Source organism: Aspergillus viridinutans (assembly GCF_018404265.1).
Source record: "Aspergillus viridinutans IFM 47045 DNA, scaffold_1, whole genome shotgun sequence".
NCBI lineage: Eukaryota > Fungi > Ascomycota > Eurotiomycetes > Eurotiales > Aspergillaceae > Aspergillus > Aspergillus viridinutans.
This window is the reverse complement of record NW_025091217.1, coordinates 2,452,779-2,476,887: the sequence shown is the minus strand read 5'-3', so window position 1 is coordinate 2,476,887 and position 24,109 is coordinate 2,452,779. Positions and strand designations below refer to the sequence as shown.

The window sequence follows — 24,109 nt, the reverse complement described above, 5'->3', positions numbered from 1 at the left end:
ACAGTCCAACAGCGCTTGGGTGTGGTGTGGTTTCGGCGGGATTCTAGGTAATTTGATCGATTAGTCATGTCGGCTTGGAGCAGGTGATTCGCCTGTTTCCGATTTAGGCCTTGCGGGGCCTTAGGCTCACCACTCACAAGACCTAAGGTAGTGAAGGATTCAAGAGGTAGTCTACCGCATCATGAATTTCCAGAAACAGTCACCTGCAAAGATGGTGCTATTTTGAGTGGGTGTCATTATTGTTGAAACAAAGTATAATACAAGCATAATGGTTCATTGCTATTTTCAGGATCATTGCTTTAGTGTGCTTGATGTCTTGAAGCTTTCAACTGCTCCCGTTGGAGGATAATATGTCCTCCGCCTGAGAAAGACAGCCTTCGATCTGACCAGGAGGAACGACGTTACCGGAAAGGGAAAAAAATCACCACTTTCTTGCACTCATACCGGGGGACCATCTGGGACCATCTCCCGTGGTTTACCGCTGGGTACTACTAGTTCGGGGTTCAGCATTTATTATGGCGTTCGTTCCTTCGGCATCTGCGTTCTCTTTGCCTCTTCCATCATGGCAGCAACCCGCCAGCGTGCGGGTAGCTCGCTATAAGTCCAGAAAGCGAAAGAAGCATTCTGATGACTGGGGCGACGACAACGGAGATGGCGAAGGAGAAACGACGGATGCTGCGTCGGAAATAGCGCCTACTGCTCCGTCGCTAACATTGTCTCCTGAAGAAGCCCATCAATATCGCGTTGCTGGCCTTTCATTCGACCAAGAATTACCCGGAGGCCTCTTCCCTCATGCCCCTGCTAAGAGCGAGTCTACTAAGAAGGAGAACCGTGGCGATATCTTGAAAAGTCTCTCTTCCTTGTCTCCCCCAATATATCCTCCACAATCCAGTGCCTATCAGGGCAACCTTCGACTGCAACATTTGGCCGTCATCACTTCCATTCTGCACCGCTGTCTTTTGCAAGGTGACTACATCCGGGCCGGAAGAGCCTGGGGATTGATACTCCGCGAAGAATTTGCCGGTTCTCCCATCGATGTTCGCACTGACGGCAGATGGGGCATTGGCGCTGAGATTCTGCTTCGACGTGGCCGCCAGGTAGGAGAGAATGCACTAGGGGTTCAGCCGAATGGTGACGGACAGGAAAGCGGAGGAGGGCATGTCTCAAAGCCATACTTTACACGGAAGGGGTTTGAAGATGCTAAGGACTATTACGAGAGGCTTATTGTACAACACCCGTACCGCAAATCCGCTCCCGACGCTATCAGTTCCTTGCATTTTTACCCGGCAATGTTTGGTCTGTGGGTATATGTTACCCAAGAGGAGAGTAATTTAGCCAGAGAAGATATTCACAGTCGCCATGAAGACTCACCCGGAGAATTTTCGGAAGATGAAGAATTAGGGCAGGGATTCGACGGCGAATCCGGAGCTAAGCAGAGAAGGCATCACCTTATTACGAGCGTACGAGCGCGGGAACTGGAAGAAGCACAGCAAATTGCGGCCAGGATGGATGAGATTCTTGTCTCTCCCCCGTACTCGGATTCTCCTGAGCTGTTGGAGCTCAGGGGTATGGTATCGCTTTGGATTGGAGATCTCTTTGTGTCATGTGTCCCACACCAAGACGAGGATGAATATGATATTGACGATCGGGGTTCTGTGAAAGGGGACGCCGATGATCTACATGACTCTATTCAAGCCAGACGTGAGCGACGGCTTGCAATGGAAAAAAGACAGTCGGAAATTCTCAAATCAAGAGAATTCTTTGAAAAAGCAAGGCAACGTGGCAGAAGTGTTGCCTCCACATTGGAACACTTTCACATTGATGACAATGCTTCGATGGCTTCATCTGGTATGGGGTTCTAGAAGATCTCAACTTACTTTGCACTTGGTTCATGAATGTGAATGTGTTGTATGTAAATAGATTAGCAACTGTACATTACAGATAAACCTCATAAACACGCAACATACCGTCAAGATTCTCTACCTAGCAAGCAACCTTGAGACCATTTTCCTCCATGCCGTCATCCAGCTGCTTGCTTATCAGCACGTGACTTCGCGAGTATCAGTCTGGCGCGCCGTGGAAATAACGCGTTTGGAATCTCCTCTTGGGCAGCCAGAATTTGAACATTGACGCTGAGGATTGACAATCTCACCGCTTTCTAGGCAGTGACGGGCATATTTCACAGCAATCTACTGCGGTGGTCAGTCAGAGAGCTTAAGTTGAATGTCTACCTTCCGAAGCCTTTGATCCAAGTAACCATGGGGGTGGGAGACTATGTCCATTCCAAGGAGGCTGGTCCACCTCGTCAATCCAAGGCTGATGCACCGAATCAGTCCCGGCAGCTCCTAGCGCAGCAGGCGAGAGTTGAAGTTCCCCAGACTCAACTTGTTGCTCCCGTGCCTGTGGGGATGAATGGAAGAGCACAATTGGATGCATATGGGGGAGTGACATTTCCAGAGTCGTCGCAGGCAGCGCATGAAAGTGGCGTGCACCGGGACATGTTTGACACGGATGTTGAGGGGATTGATGACTCAACTGTTGCTGGAACAAGCGTGGTCGATGTTGAAGAAATTCAACGACCGCAACAGCAGCAACATCACTTGCCGCCAGTTCAGAGTGTGCAGTATCAGGAGCCAGAAGGGAAGACTCTCCACCAATTCCGTCACGGACGTCGTCCATATTCATCGAACTGGTATGAGAACTTGGGGGACAAAGCCATGAAGACTGCGGGCTTTGAATCAGATGATGCCGATGCCGACGATGATACCAGCCAAATGACGTCCGTTGCAGGCGACGACAAAGCTGAAGATAACAACGACTGGTACATATCCCATGGACACCGTCCTGCCGAGGAACCTCTAAGCAAACGTCTAGAAGGCTTCTGGAGTGCCAGTAAACGAAAACATACTAAGCCCGGCCACCAGACTCAGGGGGAATCGGCAAAGTTCTCTACGTTTTCATCAGCAAATGCAGGCAGGAGAATTGTCCTCCCTCGCAGCATGACAGCAACTCCGAGGACGCGTTTCAGCCCGCCAAAGCCGTCCCTCCTTGACAAGCTGGACATCTCTCCAACTCGGCGCACCACCGGCCCAAGAGCACAACCTCAGAGAAAAGAGAGCATTACCCGATTCCACTCCCATAAACCGGATGGAGACACAGAGCTATTTGCAAATGATCACGGAAAGGGGGACAGCGAACCATCCTTAACTGCGTTCGACATCACCCATTTCGACGATCTCGACGACGACGAGACGATCCGCGATCCTTTTTCAAGACGTGCTTCGGTCAAGCGCATAAGCTCAGATATGACCCAGACGAAGAAGCGAAGCCTAGAAGCAGACTATCCTCCTGAAGTCCTGTCCAAGAAGACTTTAGAAGAACTCCAGGCTGAGCCGTTTGATTTTGATCCCGCCACTGCGCGAGCCACCGCTACCTTGAATCCATCACAAGATCCGTCTGGATCGACAGAAGACGACAGAGTCTCTCTGCTTCTGAAACTATCTAAAGAGGATTGCCAGACATACCTCTCGAATTTAACCATTGATGAATGGGAAGAGTGCGGCGACCAGTTGCTTGAGCAATTCTCCAAGCTACTCTCGGAAATGAAGGAACTGCGCCGTGCTCGACGAAGGACGGCTGCTATGTTCGAAGCGGAAATAAAGAGAAGACATGATGTTGTTAAGGAGGAAAGTTCCGATTTAGACAAGAAGCTGAATGAAATGAAGACAGGCGGTGCAGAGGTGCTGCGCGGTCGTACCCCATGATGCACATATCCTCATAGGTCGACGCAGCAGTGCTATCAACCCTGGCGGTTGAAGAGAGCTTCGCAACGAGGCCCTCTGCTACTACCTTACTCTTATTCCTCTTTATTTTACCTAGTTTGACGTCTCTGAGAAGGGTCATGTTATGTTACCATATGCTGCTGCAAGCAACCATGAAGATGCCATGCTGAAGATCACGTTGTGTGTTTTCCATAATCTTACGAAATCTGTTCGAGGCGGAATCCTGGGGTTCGGGTTTCATACTTTAGAAGGCATATGTTAATAGCATCATTATACCCTTGTGCAATTGAATGATTAACTGACGTATATGTTTTCCTTTCCTATTAGCACTTCGTATTGCGTCAAAATTGTACTCGCTAACTCCCGATAATGCTACCATCCTTGAAATGACTCTAGGGCTTATGTTTCCACGGCTGAAAATGAACGCCATCTGCAATCTATCATATAGTGTCATGAACGCCGTGAGATCAAACAAACAATGCGAGAAAGACATAGAGATGCGAGAAAGTGGTGAAGGAACAAGAATGGCTTAATTTGAGTCCGAAGCCTGCCTGAATAACGCTGCTGCAAGTCGTTTGTAGTCTTCGAGTAACACGGATACATCGCCTATTGTCAGTTCGTTGGCATGTTGGGTTTGGAGAAATCTTTGAATAGGCGGATCGATCTTAGGCGGGTTACCGCTGTTGTTTCTGGGGACTTCTCGAGAAGAAGGCGAAGCCTTCGTCTTCTCTGAAGGAGAAAGAGTGGCGAAACTTCCTGCCGAGTCCGGCGTGCCGCGTCCGAAGTTCCGTATCATCCCTGGAATATGATTAAGCGGATTGATGCTGTTTCCGAAGTTCCTCATTGACTCTAGTGGTGTTGTAGGCAAGGGGTTCGTTTGAGAGGCAACTGACGAAGGCTCATCCTTTAGCGAACCCGCGGTGGCAGTGGCCATCTTCGAGCTGCCCTGCGTCCTCACACTGTCTGTGCTACGATCACGGGGAGTCCCGTGTCCACTGACTAAACCTATGAAGGTATCTTCCGCCCTTGAGCCGATTCGCCGCAGTGGGGGTCGATCCGGGGTCGCTAAGAATTCTCCCACTGTATTATCCCGAGAGACACCCTTATCAAGGGACGGGGGAGAAGTCACCAGACGACGAGCTTCTGCTAACGTCTTCGGCAAGATTGGATTGCCACCGTCTTTGGCGGATAGCTGGCTGGATTGCAGCTCCTTGAGACGGCCGAACAGAAAGTTGAAGCTGCTGTCCAGCGATGCGCTAATATTCTTCAACCCTTGATCGGCAGTGTTGCGAACAACATCGTTGGCAGCACCAAGCACTTTCGAAGGAGGTTGGAACAAATTGTTCAGGCGAGGTTGTTGAGGTGTCGCGGGTGGCTGTTGCTTAAGTAGTCTTTCGGCTGCATCTCCTTTGGCATCTGATTTGGAGATTTCCGGAGAAGCGTTCGCTTTTGTAACAGTAGACACAGGGGCCTTGCTCATCCGGTGAGAGGTGTCAAGGCTGTCAGAAGTAAGTGTCGTCTCATTGTTCAGTTGAACTTTTCCTTCCTGCGTTTCGTCCGCACGTAGCTCCGATAATTCTACATTTTCCAGGAAGCTGATTGCAGCTTCAAGGTTTGTTAAGCAGTAAGCCGTCTCACCGTCGATTTTGTTTGACGACCGGAACCGCTGTATGAAGAGAAGATTACTAATGATGTTAATACCTTCTGGTGGGCAAGTGATAAGCGTATAGATCAAGGTGGGTAGGATCTCATCAGCTGAGGAGGACGAAGGAAGAAGCTTTGTCAATGCATCAACGATAGCCTTGTGTGCGCCAGCCAGATGCTGAAGCTTCCCCAAAGGATATTTCGCTTCGTTCATTCTTGCCAGACATTCACGGGCGACGGAGAGGCACTGATCCGCCTCTTTCTGATCCTCTTCACCGATAGTGGCCATGTCGATGTCAATCCCAAGGTCCTTCAGATTTATCCCAACCAAGAGTAACGCTGCTGTTTTTGAACGTAACTTCTCATCCCGAACTTCATCCAAGGTGCTCTTATGCCTCCAGATTTTGTCATAGACACATTCACAAGCTCTTCGCTCGATAGCTTCTTCCAGAGCAGCCCCTTTAGAGGCGAGTGACTTTCGAGCCTTCCGCCTTTCAGTAACCTCTGAAGCTGTCAACATCTGCCGGCTGGACGAAACATGGCCTGAATCTTTGTTTGCTGATTTAGACTGACCGAACCCCAGGGAAGCACGGGGCGGGGGAGGGTTAGGAGAAGGATCACGGTTTATTCGAGACGCGAGGGCTGATATATGAGTAGCAATATGCGTTTCAGCCCGAACGTAAAAGTCTTGGAAGCGCTGAGATATCTTCTCGATGGTCGGCGGAGATGTGTGTACCTTGGCGCCCAACGAGTTAACGAACCTAGCAGAAAAGGATGTTAACGCTTGAGCAACTTGTGGATAGAGTAGTCTGACCTACCGGTCAGTTAGGCTCATTAGTTCAATTGGTAGCTCTTCGGGTTGATCCTGCAGGCCCCGAGACAGGACAGAGACCTCTTCGACGGGTTGCCCATCATCTCCTGCTTCCGATTCCGAAGAAACCCTCTTCTCAAACAAGTCTGGACCATTATCTTGCTCATCGTCCTCTATTGACAATGGAAGGGGGAGCGCGGTCGAGTCCACCAACTCTGGAATTGCTACCGATTGAACAGTCTTCGCTCTGGTGCGGGCAAAGGAGCTCAATTCCGGGTTGTCCATTCGCGGAAATGATCGAGCAGTATGGAGACGAGGCTTCGCAGCGTCATTGACCGAGGAATGCGACGACATGGCTCTTCAAAGCATGCACCCTGCGCTTTTTATTATTGAAAGCTATTATTTCCCTCGCAGTCCAGCTGACCGGCTCACGCAGATCGGGTAATATCAGCGTTTCTGCGACAAAATGGATCAGCGGGTAATCGGGACAGATTTCGAGATACAGCACAAGAACAAACAAAGAACTGAGATAAGGAGCAAGACAGCAAATAACTGAAGGTATCAACTAGTACCAACAGACATGTTAAAAAGCCAATAAAACTCTCAACAGTAACAGAGACGTAGTAGAGTGTATGTAGCTTAGAGAGGCAGATGATTACCACTTTGGGGAGTCCCCACAACTGCTGTCACGCGTTTCCAATCTATCACGTGCGCTATCATCTGGCTATCTCCAAACTGCGTCACTGCCCCAGCGATAAGTCATCGCCGCTGATAGGCATCTGTACGACGGTGATTGCTTCCTCGAGTCATCCTCAAGATTCCCTTGGATATCCATTTTCATCATGAAAAGCAGCAGGAAAAGGACTAAACGACACATTCTGCAAGATATGAGTATATCGGGTCTTCTCTTATCTGTTGCCCTGTTTCCGAGCCTCGTCTCCGCTCACGATCATGTATACTTCGACCCTTCCTCGTCCGGTTCACCCTTCCTTGGCCCCCAGGTCCCTCTAACAGGCCCTCCAGCCCTTACGGGTACCCACGAGTTTGTAGGTTTCATACCCTGATATTTTTAGATGCAAACACTGATTGTTCTGATTCAATAGACGCTTCGCCATATATATCACCGAGGTACCCATGACCAACCCGACCTTCACAGGAGGCTCGATATCAAACCACACACACGCCTTTGGGCTGTTTCAGACGATGGCCTTGAGAAGGAGCTCGTCACATTTGATACTCCCCTCGTTGCTTCATCAAGCCCTCTTACCATCCAGCGCCTTGCGGACCGCCGGCTTTCGGTCATTGAAGGATACCTGGCGGCTGCGAGGTCCAGCGGGGAGGCGGTCGCTCTGTCGCCGTCGGAGTGGGTGATGGATACATTGGCTGGTCCAAATGTCACAGATAAAGAAAGCATTCTCACATTTGCAAAGATGACGGCGAACGACTATATTGAGGTACCTGGCACCGAGGACTGGCACAATATTCACGGCCGTTTCAACTATTCGTCAAGCTTTGGGTGGCAGTCGGACGGATTGAGGGGCCACATATATGCAGATAAAACGAACAGCACTATCGTCATATCCTTGAAAGGGACTTCCCCGGCCCTGTTCGATGGTGCCGGGACAACCACAAACGATAAGATCAACGATAATCTGTTCTTCAGCTGTTGCTGTGGGCAGGGAGGCTCGTACCTCTGGCGACAGGTCTGTGACTGTCAACAATCAGCATTTACAGCCAACTTGACTTGTATCATTGAGGCCATGAACGACGAAAATAAATATTACAGGGCCGCCATCGATCTTTACTCGAATGTGACAGACATGTATCCAGACGCAAATGTCTGGTTGACAGGCCATTCTCTGGGCGGTGCAATGTCCAGTCTTCTTGGCCTTACGTTTGGGCTACCTGTCGTAACGTTCGAGGCTGTCCCTGAAGCCCTGCCTGCGGCTCGCTTAGGTCTACCAAGTCCGCCGGGTCACGATCCCAGGCTTCCTCAGTCGCGACAGTACACTGGAGCTTATCATTTTGGGCACACGGCCGACCCAGTATTTATGGGAACGTGCAACGGGGTTGGTTCTATTTGCACATGGGGTGGGTATGCGATGGAGTCGGCATGCCATACCGGCCAAATGTGCGTTTACGATACCGTTGAAGATAAGGGATGGCGTGTTGCAATTTCAACCCACCGTATCAGAGCCGTGATCTCCGACGTCCTCGAGGCATATGAAGACCTCCCTCCTTGCGCAGCCGAGGAGGAATGCTATGATTGCGAGTTGTGGAAGTTCTTCAAAAGCAATGGGTCTGAAAGCACGACAACTTCGACTACTACCACTACCACCGCTCCTACCACAACCAGGACGTCAACATGCAAGACACCCGGCTGGTGGGGCTGTTTGGACGAAAGCACGACCACTACGACCACGCCTTCTACGTCCACGACCACGACCACGTCGACGTCGACATGTAAAACGCCAGGGTGGTTCGGCTGCAAAGATCCGACCACAACGACAGAGGCAACTCCCGCCCCATCTGTCACAACCACCATAGCCACCCCAACTACATACCCAACCTCATCTACCTCCACATGCGAAGACCCTGGATGGTTCGGTTGTCGCGACCCCACCAGCACGACAGCGTCCATCACATCATCACCTTCCACAACATCCACCTGCAATGATCCGGGGTTCTTCTGGGGTTGCTATGACGATTCGACAACGGCAACTCATCCCATCACGTCCGGGCCGAGTGCACCATACTCGACCCCCTCCCCTACGAACAAACACACATGTACTTCCAGTATTTTCTTCGGCTTGATTTGTGTTGGGTCGACCGGCACCGAACTACGCTAGAGATTTCGCCCACCATCAACGCTCAGTAAGGGTGTGGTTGCGAATCATCTCATCCTAGCCACCCACCATTTGCATAAACTTCGATGACCGTATACGAGCGACTGATTTTGACTTGATTCTTTGGTTCTCTTTTGGCGCGGTGTCTCGAAGGCGTTTTGCGTTAGTGATTCACCTGATCATTTTTTTTTTTTTTTGGGACTGGTCACGCCAACTGGTTACATTGATCTTGTCGTCAGTGTGAGCTGCTTTTGTCTTGGAACCTATCCCAACGATGTAGAGAGATTGGAATTTAGATACCGATTTGTTATTGGGATACACTCGGGTTAATTCGTCAGTAGATGTGGTTTCAACCTATGAGTCTTGAATAGAGTTTCATATGCAATCCAATTGAAGATATTCCTTTCCATTTTCTTTAAGCCCGATGGCGCTTCCAGAAGACTTAGCATAGGTTCGAATGCAGCCTTAAAACAGCTGTCTACCAGTTGTACTTGGTGGTTGATAGTAAGATGAGGCACACCATGAACCAGGCGGTGATGTTTGTTGCTCCTAGTAGCAGTAACCAGGTAACATGTCTCAACCGGCTTGATTTTAAACAGTGATGCGCGTTATTTGGTCTGACAACAAAATGATATGTCTAATGTCTCTACCGAATCGGTGATGGTAGTAGTAAACGCGCTCGTGTGGTGGCTCAGCAAGAACCCTACCTTGACCAGGCCGGCCAAAGTCTAAGATCAGTGAATAGAGCCCATTCGACTCCGAGTACAGAGACCCAGCTACTGCCAGTGTCCAGACTACCCGAGGTATTACGCGATAAATAGGAACATACACGAGGCGGCTATCCAGTATGCTTACATCTCGGTCGACCGATTCCGTACTTGAAGCCCGGCAAGAGGTCTTGGATTGAGGTTTATATCAGCCAAATACGCCAAAAGGTTGTGTTCCGGCCCTGGTTGAGAGACTGATTGGTTGACGACCATCTTCGAGACCCTTGAACTGAAACTGACTTTGCTTGCCATGTGGCGTCGCTATCAAACGCCGTGGTTGGTAAGGCAGGGATTGATTACGGTGGCCATTATTGGTGCGAAGCAGAGGACATGATGACTTTCGCGAATGTAATCAATCGACTCTGAACAACGATTTCATCTCGGTCTGATATTGGAGATGCCGTTGGAGAATGGCGAGATTACCTAAGTTCGACGAGAGCTAGACGTTGCCTCGATATGCAGTTTATGTAGATCAATTCGATTGACGTTTTGTGGGGTGCATTAGCATATCCCTTACATTTGGTCTTTCCGATCCGTCATCTGCAGATGTTGAACGTGGTTGATATTCAGCGGCCATACAAAAGTCACTACGGATTCCGGTTTCCGACACTCAGAAACCGAGATGCCTCATTTTCAGCGCTCTGAAGCGCGTTACTTGGGATTTTTTGGTGCTGAACATTCACATGACAGGCTGGAGAAAGCATATTTGCAATCTCGAAACTTAATTCGGTCGTTGATGCCCTGGAAAGTCGCTCGAGGTGATCCTGAAGGCGCATTCCTGACCTCCGCAGATCGACTGTCAGAATGCGGGACATGTCGAATGAACTAAATCTTTTCCCCACGCTAGGTCTGTGGAGTCTGGGGTTAGAATAATCTAATTTATGGTTTCAGATTCTACCCAGAAGATGAGGATATGAAAGACCTCATTGTTGTCACTTTCTGGGTGACTGATGCGATGTGCTGGTGATGGCACTCGGTCGGGAGAAGAGGCCGGATAGCATCAATGACCACCGCAGATTCTGCGCCTATAGAAAAGAGACATGGAAGAAACAAGCTTAGAGCCCTAAGCCGGTCTCAAAGCCAGAAGCCAGAAGCCTCCAGCCCGACAGCCATAGCTAATGCAATCCTATTCTCCCAGAAGCTTCGAGCGAATCCCATCACCTCGCTCAACTACACTAACCGGCTAAGGTAGTAGCCGCGCCAGAAACAAAATTCAAACTCTTCTTCTTCCCCCTCTGTTCCCCGCAAAAAAAAGCCTCGAGTCGTGACCCAGCCAATATTCATTGATCCAATCCTTTGGCCTGAAATTCTATTTGCTTCTAGTCCTAACTGAGAGAAAACAACAGAAGTTCCCGGACTCTAGAGAGGTACTAACTACTAATCACAAGATCACGATCCTACCCTCCATACCCTCAAACCGGTTCCTGGGCTTGAGGTGGGGGTCCTCCTGTCGTTCTCCTCCCAGGCCTTAAATTCAGCGATCGTCCCTGGTTTTCCTCGCTTCTCTATTCTCTGTTCTCACATTCCCAATACATGTTACCTTGATACGGAACATTCATTCTCTGGTAATCCTACGGGTGGTCCCATTGTACAAATCATCCACAACTACCTTCTACACCCCTCGGTTCGGCTGAAGGTCGTCAATTGCACTTGCATGATGGCTTCCGAAAAGGCGCAGGATGCCATTGGGCAAGCGTACGATCCTCGCCGTGATTCCTCAGGGTCTGCGGCCAAGATCATTCACAATGCCAGAGCGGCGACGGAGAAAGAGCATCGCATGTCGCTCTGGGAAGGCATCAAAACCTATCCCAAAGCCGTTGGGTGGAGCTTGCTGATCTCCACCTGTATTGCCATGGAGGGCTACGATATCAGTCTTGTCAACAATTTCTATGCCTTCCCGCAGTTCAATCGCAAGTACGGTGAGCTCACGGCAGACGGGTCATACCAAGTGCCGGCTAGGGTAAGTTCTCCGCCCACCTAACCCCCTTTCTGCGATATGTGTGCTGAGACGTTGTTTTGTAGTGGCAAGCAGGTCTTAGCAACGGCGCCGCGGTTGGAGAGATCATCGGCCTCTTCCTCAATGGCTGGGCTTCAGAACGTTTCGGATACCGCTATACTCTTATTACCTGTCTCATCTTGATCACTGCTTTCACCGCCATCTTTTTCACGGCCCCGAACGTTCAAGCTCTGCTTGCGGCCGAAATCCTCGCTGGTGTTCCGTGGGGTGTGTTCCAGACCCTCACAATCACGTATGCCTCGGAAGTGTGCCCCGTGGCTTTGCGCGGCTACTTGACCACCTACGTCAACTTTTGCTGGGGACTTGGACAATTGATTGGTATTGGTGTGATCAGATCAATGATCAATCGTAACGACGAGTGGGCGTACCGCATTCCCTACGGCCTGCAGTGGATGTGGCCTGCGCCGTTGCTTCTTGGCATCCTCCTGGCCCCGGAATCGCCGTGGTGGCTTGTGCGCAAGGGCAGGACCCAGGAGGCTAAGAAGGCATTGTTGCGATTGACCAGTGTACAGGAAGATTTCAATGCTGATGAGACCATTGCCATGATGGTCCATACGACTGCACTGGAAGAGAAGATCACCCAAGGCACCAGCTACCTCGACTGTTTCAAGGGCACTGACCTGCGCCGAACGGAGATTGTTTGCATGGTATGGGCTATGCAGAACTTGAGCGGCAACTCCTTCTCGAATTACTCCACCTACTTCCTCGAACAGGCCGGCTTGGACGCGTCCAAGGCCTACTCTTTCGCCATGGGCCAGTACGCCATCAACATGGCGGGAGTCTTTGGAGCATGGTTTCTCATGACACTGGGCGTTGGACGCAGAACGCTGTACCTATGCGGTCTCTGCGGACTCTGCGTCATGCTCCTCGCCATGGGCTTCCTCGGTCTGGTACCAGAGGCGCACCGGGACCAGGCGTCTCTCGCCACGGGCTCTATGATGATTTGCTGGGCGCTGGTCTACCAGCTGACGGTGGGAACGGTGGCCTACTCTCTTGTTGCCGAGCTCTCCACCCGCCGCCTGCAGATCAAGACCGTTGTCCTTGGCCGCAACCTGTACAATGTCGTGGGTATCATCTGCGGTGTCTTCACGCCATACATGCTGAATCCCGGAGCCTGGGACTGGGGCAACTACACTGGCTTCTTCTGGGGAGGAATCTGCTTCCTCTGCATCATCTACACCTACTTCCGTGTCCCAGAGCCCAGAGGTCGATCGTTCGCCGAGCTGGACCTTCTGTTCGAGCGTAAGGTCAGCGCAAGGAAGTTCTCCAGTACGCAGGTTGATGTCTTCGACGAGACCGTCGAAAGCCAGGTGGTGAGCGACTACCATGCCCAGCAGATGGCCGGGCTTGGTGCGACGCCGTCGGAGAAGCGACCAGCGGAGACGACGCTCGCTGCATGATTGATGACATTGAGTTGCCTCGGCCCTTTTGGAGATCTGACCCGGCTGAGATCCGGACATGATGTACTGTACATAATCTTATTTCACGCAATACAGTTGACGCTTCTAATGCCACGTGCCGGTCCATGTTATATATGATGTCAAGCGCACATCCTCTTCCTGCTTTAATAGCCAGTCAATGGGAATATTACTATGAATCTTCCTTTCCTCAATCAGCCTTGCTAAATGTCTAGATTACTTGCAATGTAATTTCTACTCGTGAGACCACTCGGGCTTCTTCTTCTCGGCAAACGCGGTCATTCCTATTCATAGTCAGTAAAACCAGCTTGCCCAGCAACTCAATCGGAAAAAGAAACTCACCAATCTTCTGATCCTTGCTTCCAAATAAGCCATGGAACAACCGCCTCTCATACTCCACGCCCTCCCTGAGCGAAAGCTCCTGACTCTTATTCACCACCTCCTTGGCAGCCAGCACACTCACCCGACTATATCCCGCAATTGTCTCCGCGGTCTGAAGCGCCTCGGCCAGAAGCTCCACGTGCCCGCCCTCGATGGCCCTGGCCGCAACACCCCACTGCTCCGCCTCCTTGCCGCTGAAGTTCTTCCCTGTCAGGATCAGCTCCATTGCCTTGCTCTTGCCGACGGCGTGGGTGAGACGCTGCGAGCCGCCCGCGCCGGGGATCACACCCAGCTTGATCTCGGGCTGGCCGAAGGTGGCGCTGGCGGTGCAGTAGATGATGTCGCACATGAGGGCGAGCTCGCAGCCGCCGCCGAGGGCGTAGCCGGAGACGGCGGCGATGACGGGCTTGCGGACGGAATTGGCGAGGTGCGACCAGGGGGCGATGAAGTTGTTGGTGTAGGCGTTTGAGAAGGTCAGCGGGGCCATTTCCTTGATGTCGGCGCCGGCTGGATGGCATCTCAGCATGGTGTACGTCCTAGAGCAATAATGCATGCATTACTCACCGGCAAAGGCCTTTTCGCTGCCTGTGATGACGACCGCCCCGATCTCTTTGTCTTCCTCGTATTTGGATAGGGCATCGTTGAGTTCCTTGAAGAGGGGGCTGGAGAGGGCGTTGAGTGCCTTGGGGCGGTTGAGGGTGACTGCCGAGTGTCAGACATCCGTCAATGGGCCTATCTAGCTTGAATAAGTTCGGGGGTTAAGGACGTACTCAGCCCGACACCAGGCTTAGGGGTCGAAGTGAGGATGTATTCGTACATCGGAGCAGCGGATGAGTAGGGTCTGGCAACACGGCTAAGGTAGGGTGTAAGAGGGATAGCGGTCCTGGACGAGACCAAGCGGGAACATTGGCGAGAGAACATGGTGAAAGGGATCTGATGAAGGTGAGATTAGGTAAGATTGGTTGTTGGAGTAAGCTGTAGGTTAATTGATGCGCAGTCCAACAGTACTTAAGTGCCAGCTCCTAGATACTGCTCCGTACTTATGATGCTACAGCCTACACCCTGGTTATCTCCCCGCAATCGCCGAAGGGAACCGTTGCTCCGAGGCAATGCGGAGCACGTGAACCGGCTCTGATTATATAAGCTGGATCTAACCATAGTAAGGCTAGCGTGTGCTCTGTCATCTCCCCTGAGGCGCAGCAGATATCCATGTGGCTGGTTCTGCCGAAACGGGTTAGTCGACTGCCATGCCGCCCAAGCTGTGCAGTGGACACTTTTTCTCTGCAGACGGACAGGACAGACTGCAAGACGGAGAGCGAGAGAGATAGCATCTTTGTTCCGCCCATCCAGCTTCGTCGGTGTTGGTGGAAAATATCCCCTTGTTTCTTGCTCACAGGACGTTATTTCTTGACACGCAAGTATCTCCTCGCATTAGTGGTAGTCCACGGCTTTTCTTATCTTCTTTCCCCCATCCTGTCGCTATGGATGTCCCCGAGCCAGAACAGACGCCGTTCACGGCTGTGACAGCGCAGACCTCGAAGCTTGCGCGGGTAAGTCAACTCCATTCACCATAAATCGGTCTACAAAGATCAATTCATCTTGTCCCTCAAAAAGCTTTCGGCTGATGATTCCGATGATAGCAATACCAAACGTCCCTCGACTCTCTGACACCCTACACAACCTACCGGTGGATCGGCACCGTCGTCCTCCTCCTTATCTTCTTCCTGAGAATCGTTTTCGCTCAGGGATGGTACATCGGTATGCGACCGTCCCTGTTGTCACTTCAGTTTTCCAACTGCAACTTACTAACATCCAATCCCATGCTCACAGTCGCATACACCCTCGGCATCTACCTCCTGAACCTCTTCCTGCTCTTCCTTCAACCCAAATTCGACCCCTCCCTCACCCAAGACGAAGGCCTCGAGGACGGTGACGCCTCCGCCAGCCTCCCCACCAAGCAGGACGACGAGTTCCGCCCCTTCATCCGCCGCCTCCCGGAGTTCAAGTTCTGGCACTCCGCTACCCGGGCCATCGCCATCGGCTTCGTCTGCTCGTGGTTCTCCGTCTTCGATATCCCGGTCTTCTGGCCCGTCCTGGTGGTCTACTGGATCATCCTCTTCGTGTTGACGAGTAAGTTCACTTGCGTTATAAGGTAGCCTCGTGCGCTTGTGCTTATGAGATCGTGTGAAATAGTGCGCCGACAGATCCAGCATATGATCAAGTATCGCTATGTGCCTTTCTCCTTCGGAAAGACCAGATACGGCCGTTCATAAGAGTCACGAACCCCTTGGGGGTGGCGGCTGTGTACACGTACATGGGTGCTGCTGCGGCGGAGTGCATGCAGCACCTGCTTCTGGGCCGTCCTTTGAAGCGGATACACCTTTTATCCTTGGGGACAGCGAGTTGGAATCCGCAAGGAAAGACGAAACTTCAATACTGATGTTGATTGATGATGACCCCTGTGTGATCTGAATTAATGAGCCGACTCCTTTTATTTATTATTGTACAGAGCTTCCAAGTCCGCAATGCTCGAATCTTGTCACTTTCTTCTCACGCCTTTTTCAACCATACTCATTGTATTGATTAGACAGTTGTGTATCTTCTACGTATCAGGGGATCCATTCTGAAATAGACAACCAAATCTAATGATGAGACCTCATCATACAAATAAAATCAACATTATTCAGCTGGAAGGATGTGGAAGACAACTTGGCCCGGCCAATACAGCGCTTTTGCATAAACACTAAGTAGTCACTCTAGCAACACAAATGGATATATAACACCTGATTGATCATGAAATTCAAATCCCTCGCCAGACATTAAAAACGAAAACATGACGAATCCAACATGCCATTCATCTCATTAAAATCTAATGGAAAGGGAAAAAAAAGGAAACGCATCACTCATATCTCGAGGTGCTCCACACTGTGTGACCGCTTACTGCTGCCGTCACCCAAAGACAAGGTTGATATCGTCCGGCCGGGAGTTGGGCGTTCCAGCTCCTTGGTCTTGGTACAGATCCACGTCGACGCATACATGTTCACACTATATTATGTCAGCAGTTGTATCGGTAACGGCCAGGGAATATTGAGGACTTACCGATCGATGCAAGAGCCGGGGAAGCGGGCGCCGACACGACGGGCTGTGAACCCATTCTCTTCGAATTGCTTGATGTACCAGGGCTCGATACTGGCAGAGCGGAGGAGAATGCGGCCGTCCAATTTCAGGGCGTGGTTGAGTTTCTGGGCTTGAATCGATGCTTCTGTGCCTTCGGGATCGAACCAGTCCATCGAGTCCATGATCTGGATAATGGGTTAGATCGGTTGTCTGGGGAAGCCATACAGGGCGGTGCTTACCACAGCGATTGTCAGGCTGCGGGGCGTGATCCGCTTGATCACTTCGTTGATCTCATCTGTGTGAATACGTAGGCCGTCAAATGCACCGCGCGAAGAAAGCTTCACATGTGCTTTGGGAGACAAGTATGTGGGATGGCATCTGGGATCCAGTTAGATTGGTCCGCTCGAAATCATCGGTAGGCAAATCTCACCTTCTCGAAAACTGTCCCTGGAGACACAAGAAATAAAAGTAGTTATCGTTGCCGATCATAGTTTCGTTGATGACGGGGTCCAGTGTGTCGACGACGTATTGCCAGATCGACCGGCCACTGATATCCTTGCCTTGGTTCATGTCCTTGGTCAGGCCCAGTCTCTTGAAGTAGTCGTCAACGATCATGTTCCGCTGGTTTCGAGGCACGCCCGCGGCCTTCCACGCGAACCATTCGGTGCTGACCACCGCCCAATGAAGGGGCTTGCTCATAAGCACGGCGCGGATCCGTGGCCAGATCTCACGCTGCTCCGCAAGAGTCTGCGCCTCGCAGAGCTTCTTCACCTGACCCTCAAGGCCAAAAACCTTGAACAGGTACCGAACCATCTTGATGGCGTGACGCGAGCCACCGGTCTCATAAAGGCCCTTGCCATATTTTGAAGTGAAGATGTGAGTGTGCTCAAGCCAGTACTGGAATGCCTGGCTGGAGAGATGAGGGCTGAGACGAGAAATGAGGAGTTCCCGGAACTCGGTGTGCTTTCCCTCGCCAAAGATTTTCCAGACATCGCGATGACCGAGAGCCATGAAACTAGCAACCTTGAGTTCAAGCAGATGATTCTGGTTAGGGTTCAGGTCGACGGCATGTACTCTCCGAGGACTCTTCTGAAGGTAATCCAAGATATTGTCTCCTGCGCTGGTAATAGCCAAGATAACATCATCCCGCTTAATGTCCAGGAGGCGGTGATCCACGCGAGGATCTTCCCAGTTGAAGGCATAAATGTACTCATTCTTGAACTGCGTGTGCTTGGGCAGCAGATCATTGTAGAAGATGCGGCAGTGGTGGTTCTGGTAGAAGGACGAGGGAAGAGGGAGGTTCGCGCTCAGGTTGACAACGGCGGACTCGTAGGCTTTGGAACGAACCTCTTGAGCGCTCCTCTCCATTGCTCTCTCCATCTCCTCGGTGTGATTGGCGGGAGAAAGATAAGGCGATTCAGTAAAGGAGGCGTCCAACTTCTCGATTGTCTCCTGACCGGAGAGGTTCGATGTAAGATCCTTCTGACGCCCAACGAAGATGTAGTAAGGAATGCCACCTAGAAGATAATTGCGCTCGCTGGCAGAGATGACGGTTCCAAAGCGGTATTCCAGGTAGTCTCTGCGAGCTGCTTCCAGACTAACACGATCCGCGTCGAACCAGGCCCGCCAGAAGGCACGACCCAGCCAATTAACGTGACGATTGAAAGCACCGCCAATGTAGTTGCGGGCAGAGACGTCCACGATACTTTGGACTATTTCAATGGATTAGTTCCCGTCAAGTCAGAAGGTTGTACGCTGCTTACCGTAAAAGTCGCAGACACCAAGGACACCAGACGATCTCAAGAGGTCGGTCATGGAGTCGACAACACTGTAGTAGTCTGTATTCAATGAGTAAGGACGGCCTCAATGCTTGTTATTTCAAACACTAACCAGGAATCATGGACAGGCTGTAGCTCATGGTGATAAGGTCTGCGCCTGCAGTTGTCGGGGCTGGGGCACGGGGATCGACTTTCTCTTGGGGAAGACGGAAAGAGCGAGCATCTTGGCAGACGACGGTGACATTCTTCCAACCTAGGCGCTCGAATCGCTGACGGGCAACCTCGCAAAGAGAGGGAGACAGGTCGACAAGATAGACTTGCGAGAAGAATTGGGTAACTGGCAGAAAAGCGGCCATGGCTTCAATGTTGTAGCTAGTTTACGGGTTAGGCCTCGAATCAGGACGACGACTTGATTTGACTTACCCAGTGCCTCCGCCAATCTAAGCAACGAGCGTCAGCATTTGCGAACAATAAGCGATACCGAGGTGGCTTACATCAACCCAGATTGCCTTCCCGGCCTGGAGCTCCTTGTTCTCAACTTTGTACTTCAATTGCGCGGCAACGAGTCCCAGCATATCCTCGCGACCACAGAGAAGACGCTTGCGAGTGGCATCATACACACCAGCCTAGCCGGTATATCAGTAAGAGCCCCCAGCTAAATCGCATTCGAAGCTCATACCTGACTCTTGTAGAAGTTTTCTAGCGCATCTTGCTGGCCATTGAGACCCTTCTTGTGGGGCTTAAGGAACGATGCGTAGATGAATCTGAGGTAAGTGAAGATACCGCGATTGTAGTCGAACTTCTTGTGCTGGGATGCCAGCATGAGAACCACACCGACAAGTGCGCAAACTAAAAAGCCAGCACCCGCAATGTACGCGTGAACAGGCTCCATGCGGCTCAGAAATGAACCAGCAGGACTGCTGCTGAAGGAGCTCATGGCGAAAAAGCGAAGAAGTGCTCAAGGTCTCAACGTAGGGATTGAGACAAAAAGGAACTAAAGTTGACTGAAAGCAACCTCGAGAGAGAAGGGCACTTGAGAGAAATGGCGCGTTCTTGAATCAACAGCGCAACCATCAGTTCAGGAACAAGGGCAATTGAATGCATCATAAGGATGCCCCACCATGACCCCTCGGTCGTAAACGTTGGCTCCCAATATCGGAACAGCATGGGTCGCCATATCCTATCAGGACCACACATGGTCCTGACTCCTGGGGGGAGCGATAAGATGCGAAGGTCCATCAGAGCAATGTGGCATCGCAAGTAGCGGGAAGGTTGTGGAAAGTGGTTCAATATGGAGACTTGGGCCAGAAGATAGTCAAACGCGGCTCGATGGGGCAGCTGATAGGCCATAGTGTGCAGCTAGTCTTCAATATTCACATGACGCTATTGGATGGATTGTAACGGGGGATCTGCTGCAGCTCAGAATTGGGAAAAGGTACGTAGGTACCGGACGATGTAGGAGCAGCTAGAGGCATCAAGGCCCTGGCAAGTAGGAAAGCAGAGTGGCAGCATGTGCGGGAAAGCGGTGGACGTGGAGCCTCGTTCCGTTCAAGCGTCGCAAATAATCGCGGTCGACTGAGTGCCCGTGGGGAGAGAGCGGATCATATCAGTGATCACAGTGAAGGTTAATGCGGCGTCTCGTTTGTCTGGGCGGCTTCAATGTATGAGACGTGCGGAGCCAATCACAGCGCGGGCCGCCAGCACATTTCACCTTGACGGACTCCGTAAGGTCCAGTTGATCGTCCTCTGTGCACCCATGGATCGATATCGGAGATTCGCATTGACGATTATTCACAATGATCCGCAACTGCTGAAGTCAGGAGACATTAACTGAATCTCGACGAGGGATTGCAATCTGCTCATTGAAACGTTCAGGAGGTGCATGTGAGAATATTGGAAAGGTGGAGGTTTGATGGGAAACAACAGCAGGTGACAATTCGGGTATAGCAGCATTTCACTCTACTGCCATTGCATAGACGACCGGAATACTTGAATACCATAATAAGGATTACCCATAAGGAGTACTCCTAAGGTAGACAACCCATCTCTCTCGATCATGGAGTCCTACATTGAGTCGACCCTACCGAAATGTTTCGATTGACAGTGCATCAAGAGGCGCCAGATGAACGGTCATGTAGTATATCTAGCGTGCCCTAAGTAAATCCTGTCAGAGCCGTATATAGCTAGTGAACTATGTTGACCTAGAACTAGGACCCTCTAACCATCCTTGACCGCCAATGTGCTTGGTCTAGCAGACGCTTTGCTCGGTTCTCGACTAGCATCGTCATTCGGGGATTTTCAAGACAGCTCGTCCGTCAATTTCAGCCCTCTCCAGTCTTTGTAGAACGTCATTGATACAGGAGAAGTCAAAACACTCAATGTGAGCTTTCACGTCTCCTGCCAGAGCCATACTTAGTAGCTCTTCCATCTCTTTTGCGGTGCCAGCGGAATTTCCGACAATGGTGAGACCTATTGACCAAGAGACTTAGCACTGACCCAAATCGAAATGAGCTGGAAGTCGCCTCACGGCGCTTCATACCTTTCACAATCATGTCGAACGGGGTTGCCGGTAGTCTAAAAGGCTTGTTCGGGATACCAACGCAAACTAGAACCCCCAGACTGCGGAGCATCTGCATGCTTTGAATGTATGCCGACTCACTGTTCGCGGTGCAAATCACCGCGTGGGCGCCTAGGCCTCGAGTAACAGACTTGACCCTAGCATCGATATCATCCTTTTTATAATCAAAATAGTCCGCTGCCCCAAGCGAGAGACAGAGCTCCCTCTTTTTCTCCCCGCTGGGCCAAAAATCAGCGAGTAGAGTCATTATTCATTTCACAGCTGACTTTACCTGTCAATCGCAATGACCTTAAGTCCCTTCTTGACTGCGATTTGGATCCCCCTAAGGACAAAAGTCAATCATCCACTGCCGCTGCGGTCTATGAGACGCTCCATACATGTGCCCAAGTCCTCCACCAGCCCCAAGAATCCCGATCCAGTCCCCCGGTCGGGTTTTTGTCTTCATGATCGACGAGTACATGGCAATCCCCGCTATTCAAGATGAGTTAATGCTCCAGGGCCATCCGACTTGGATAGACGCACCGCATAAAAGTGGTGCTGCTATATCGGGGTCCAGCTCGGGCGGGATGATTGTGACATGTTCGGCAGGACTGACAATGAATTCTGACAAGGCACACTCAGTCCATACTGCGACAAAGGAAGAAGGTCAACTCACGTTGGAACGTCCCTGGGACATTCTGCCTCAGATGAGATCTCTTGAAACAGCTGCAACGCATTTATCCTGCCTGTGACAGTGAACCTACCGCACCAGCGTTCTTCTGATAAGGACAAGCTGTATGATTGACAGCGCAGATTTCGCACTTCAAGCACGAGCTGTAAAGCCATCTGCGACGGACAAGCACGTTTTGTTAGGTCTCGAGTCTAAATTCGAATGAGGCAGGGGAGAAGACAAACCGTATCCCCACTCTTTTGCCCATCCAAGCCTCCTCGTCCACGTTAGATCCAACTAAGAGATGGGCGGTACATCAGAACCCTTAGACATTGCAAGTCTGCTCTATGCGCCTCACCTTGCACTACCTTCCCTACTCCCTCGTGACCTGCGACGTCCGTTAACATGAGGGTATCCCCACGAATGCTATGGACATCTGAATGGCACACTCCGGAATATTCGAGCTTGATGAGCACTTCGCCTTGCTTTGGAGATGGCACAGGGTGTTCAGTTGTAATCTCTACCTGTGCACTTGATGACTTTCTGGGTGCTGACACGACTGCTGCGATTTGTGTTTGAGGGACTGCCATGACTGCGATAATGTGGTGTCTGGAGAGGATTTCCAAGTACGTCAATTAATGAGTATCCAAACTGAAAGCCGACAATGCCGGACCAGGGTCAAGGGTAGCACATATATGAGTATTGAACTATCTGAGGTCTCTCCCTGAATTATGGTCGCTTTGACTGAATCAGATAGTTCTATCGTTGATAAATGCGGGGATAATCTGATAGTGGCATCATCGGTAGATCGGGCGATTAAACCAGGGCATTGATTGGTGCAGGGGTCAACGATAGAGAGCAACCATCGATAAGAATTTGAGATTGCTGGATCTGTCAACAGATAGAGGAGCGCTGATGCTGGACTATCAATTAGGAATCACTGATGAACCTGTACTGACAAAATGACACCGACCCAGCGAGACAAGTACCAGCTATGTGGACAAGAAAGCTGAGCTATTTTGAGTGAGAAGATAAAAGGCCAGAAGGATAACAGACACTCCACACCACACCTGGCCCATTCAGAACTAGCGATTACCGTGAACAGCATGGTCAGAACTTCTGGGAAGCCAAGTACAAGCCTTGCAAGGTCAATCGATCCCTTGCCGAGTTAAATTAGGATATTATGCTAAATTTGCCAAATCGCAACCAAACCTGTACTGTATAAAAGACATGGACTCCGCGCAGCATAACAGAGTCGGTAAGAATGGAAAGAAGCTGGGGAACCTCGGACTCATTAAATAAAGCAACATTTCCGAGTCCTTGAAGGGGCATGTGGACGATATATAGAACGCAATGAAGGAAGCAGACGGGGGTCTATGACAGAGATTGAACAACGCCAGCGCTTATGCGTTCTCCGCTTGAAGTGTTTGCTTAGTTACAAGTTAGTACAATGTAAAGCAAAGTATAGACACGAGGCGCCCGGGCAGCCAGGGAGGGCAACTTACAACCAACCAGTCCATACCCTCATCTAGACCTTTACCATCAATGGCGGAACATGCTACGATGCTCCAGTTCCTATCTCGCAGCTCCCCGAGCTTCAGAGCTTCCGAGATCTCTCCGGCACCCTTGGCGCCGGGTTGATCCTGCTTGTTTGCGAACACCAGCAAAGCCGCATCGCGCAGCTCCTCTTCGTTCAGCATAGCCGCAAGTTCATCTGCAGCTATGCCAAGTCGCTCAATATCGGTAGAATCAATGACGAATATAACGGCGGCAGTGTTGGCGTAGTAGCACCGCCAGTAGGGTCGAATGGATGTTTGACCTCCCAGGTCCTACAATAATCGTATCTTAGCAAACTTCACAAGCTTAAAATTATCCGTCTATTCCCAAGACACATTCGACATACCCAGACATTGAAATTCAGGTTTCTGTATGTGACCGACTCGACATTAAATCCGATGGTGGGTATTGTTGTGACTACTTCGCCGATCTGTCAAAGTGCATGTCAGTTAGCGGGACGACCAGAAACCAGAGCATGACATAGATAATTAAGCAGCTGAAGCATACCTTAAGCCTGTAAAGAAGTGTGGTTTTTCCGGCATTGTCCTACAGAGTCAATAAAAGCGAATTAGCCTTAGACCTGAAGAATTACATGCAGCGCAGAGTATGAGAGCACGCAGAACACGTACGAGACCTAATATAAGAATTCGAATCTCTTTCTTGGTCCAGAAGAAAGACCACAGACGTGATAGCGAGCCTCCCATTGTTGTGAATCTGAAAAGGGACACTGCAGTCGGCGGGCGTGATCAATTGAGAGGCCGAGG

The 24,109-nt window shown here is 50.8% G+C and overlaps 9 protein-coding genes across 9 annotated transcripts; 5 read left to right on the top strand and 4 right to left on the bottom strand.

Annotated features, from left to right (window-relative positions):
• Positions 1-515: 515 nt before the first annotated feature.
• Aspvir_000748 (uncharacterized protein) lies at positions 516-1,862 on the top strand (the record flags this gene model as incomplete). Its single annotated transcript, XM_043265882.1, has 1 exon — positions 516-1,862. One exon carries the CDS (start codon positions 516-518, stop codon positions 1,860-1,862), a length of 1,347 nt encoding a protein of 448 aa, XP_043121817.1.
• A 396-nt stretch (positions 1,863-2,258) lies between these two features.
• Aspvir_000747 (uncharacterized protein) lies at positions 2,259-3,764 on the top strand (the record flags this gene model as incomplete). Its single annotated transcript, XM_043265881.1, has 1 exon — positions 2,259-3,764. The coding sequence occupies one exon, from the start codon at positions 2,259-2,261 to the stop codon at positions 3,762-3,764; it is 1,506 nt and encodes a 501-aa protein (XP_043121816.1).
• A 547-nt stretch (positions 3,765-4,311) lies between these two features.
• On the bottom strand, positions 4,312-6,591 carry Aspvir_000746 (VPS9 domain-containing protein; the record flags this gene model as incomplete). The annotated part of the gene is made up of 2 exons (XM_043265880.1): positions 4,312-6,187; positions 6,245-6,591. The coding sequence occupies 2 exons, from the start codon at positions 6,589-6,591 to the stop codon at positions 4,312-4,314; spliced, it is 2,223 nt and encodes a 740-aa protein (XP_043121815.1).
• A 488-nt stretch (positions 6,592-7,079) lies between these two features.
• On the top strand, positions 7,080-9,086 carry atg15 (triglyceride lipase ATG15; the record flags this gene model as incomplete). The annotated part of the gene is made up of 2 exons (XM_043265879.1): positions 7,080-7,283; positions 7,341-9,086. The coding sequence occupies 2 exons, from the start codon at positions 7,080-7,082 to the stop codon at positions 9,084-9,086; spliced, it is 1,950 nt and encodes a 649-aa protein (XP_043121814.1).
• Positions 9,087-11,504: 2,418 nt separating this feature from the next.
• Aspvir_000744 (putative MFS alpha-glucoside transporter) lies at positions 11,505-13,267 on the top strand (the record flags this gene model as incomplete). Its single annotated transcript, XM_043265878.1, has 2 exons — positions 11,505-11,810; positions 11,873-13,267. The coding sequence occupies 2 exons, from the start codon at positions 11,505-11,507 to the stop codon at positions 13,265-13,267; spliced, it is 1,701 nt and encodes a 566-aa protein (XP_043121813.1).
• A 252-nt stretch (positions 13,268-13,519) lies between these two features.
• On the bottom strand, positions 13,520-14,587 carry echA (enoyl-CoA hydratase echA; the record flags this gene model as incomplete). Its single annotated transcript, XM_043265877.1, has 4 exons — positions 13,520-13,569; positions 13,628-14,173; positions 14,231-14,368; positions 14,437-14,587. The coding sequence occupies 4 exons, from the start codon at positions 14,585-14,587 to the stop codon at positions 13,520-13,522; spliced, it is 885 nt and encodes a 294-aa protein (XP_043121812.1).
• A 560-nt stretch (positions 14,588-15,147) lies between these two features.
• Positions 15,148-15,939, top strand: Aspvir_000742 (Rer1 family protein; the record flags this gene model as incomplete). The annotated part of the gene is made up of 4 exons (XM_043265876.1): positions 15,148-15,216; positions 15,307-15,424; positions 15,497-15,796; positions 15,860-15,939. 4 exons carry the CDS (start codon positions 15,148-15,150, stop codon positions 15,937-15,939), a joined length of 567 nt encoding a protein of 188 aa, XP_043121811.1.
• Positions 15,940-16,569: 630 nt separating this feature from the next.
• Aspvir_000741 (class I SAM-dependent methyltransferase) lies at positions 16,570-19,498 on the bottom strand (the record flags this gene model as incomplete). Its single annotated transcript, XM_043265875.1, has 9 exons — positions 16,570-16,711; positions 16,766-16,968; positions 17,023-17,161; positions 17,214-18,495; positions 18,547-18,621; positions 18,674-18,933; positions 18,985-19,001; positions 19,056-19,187; positions 19,241-19,498. 9 exons carry the CDS (start codon positions 19,496-19,498, stop codon positions 16,570-16,572), a joined length of 2,508 nt encoding a protein of 835 aa, XP_043121810.1.
• Positions 19,499-23,191: 3,693 nt separating this feature from the next.
• On the bottom strand, positions 23,192-24,049 carry Aspvir_000740 (ADP-ribosylation factor family protein; the record flags this gene model as incomplete). The annotated part of the gene is made up of 5 exons (XM_043265874.1): positions 23,192-23,218; positions 23,294-23,617; positions 23,692-23,775; positions 23,853-23,891; positions 23,975-24,049. 5 exons carry the CDS (start codon positions 24,047-24,049, stop codon positions 23,192-23,194), a joined length of 549 nt encoding a protein of 182 aa, XP_043121809.1.
• Between the last annotated feature and the right edge of the window lie 60 nt (positions 24,050-24,109).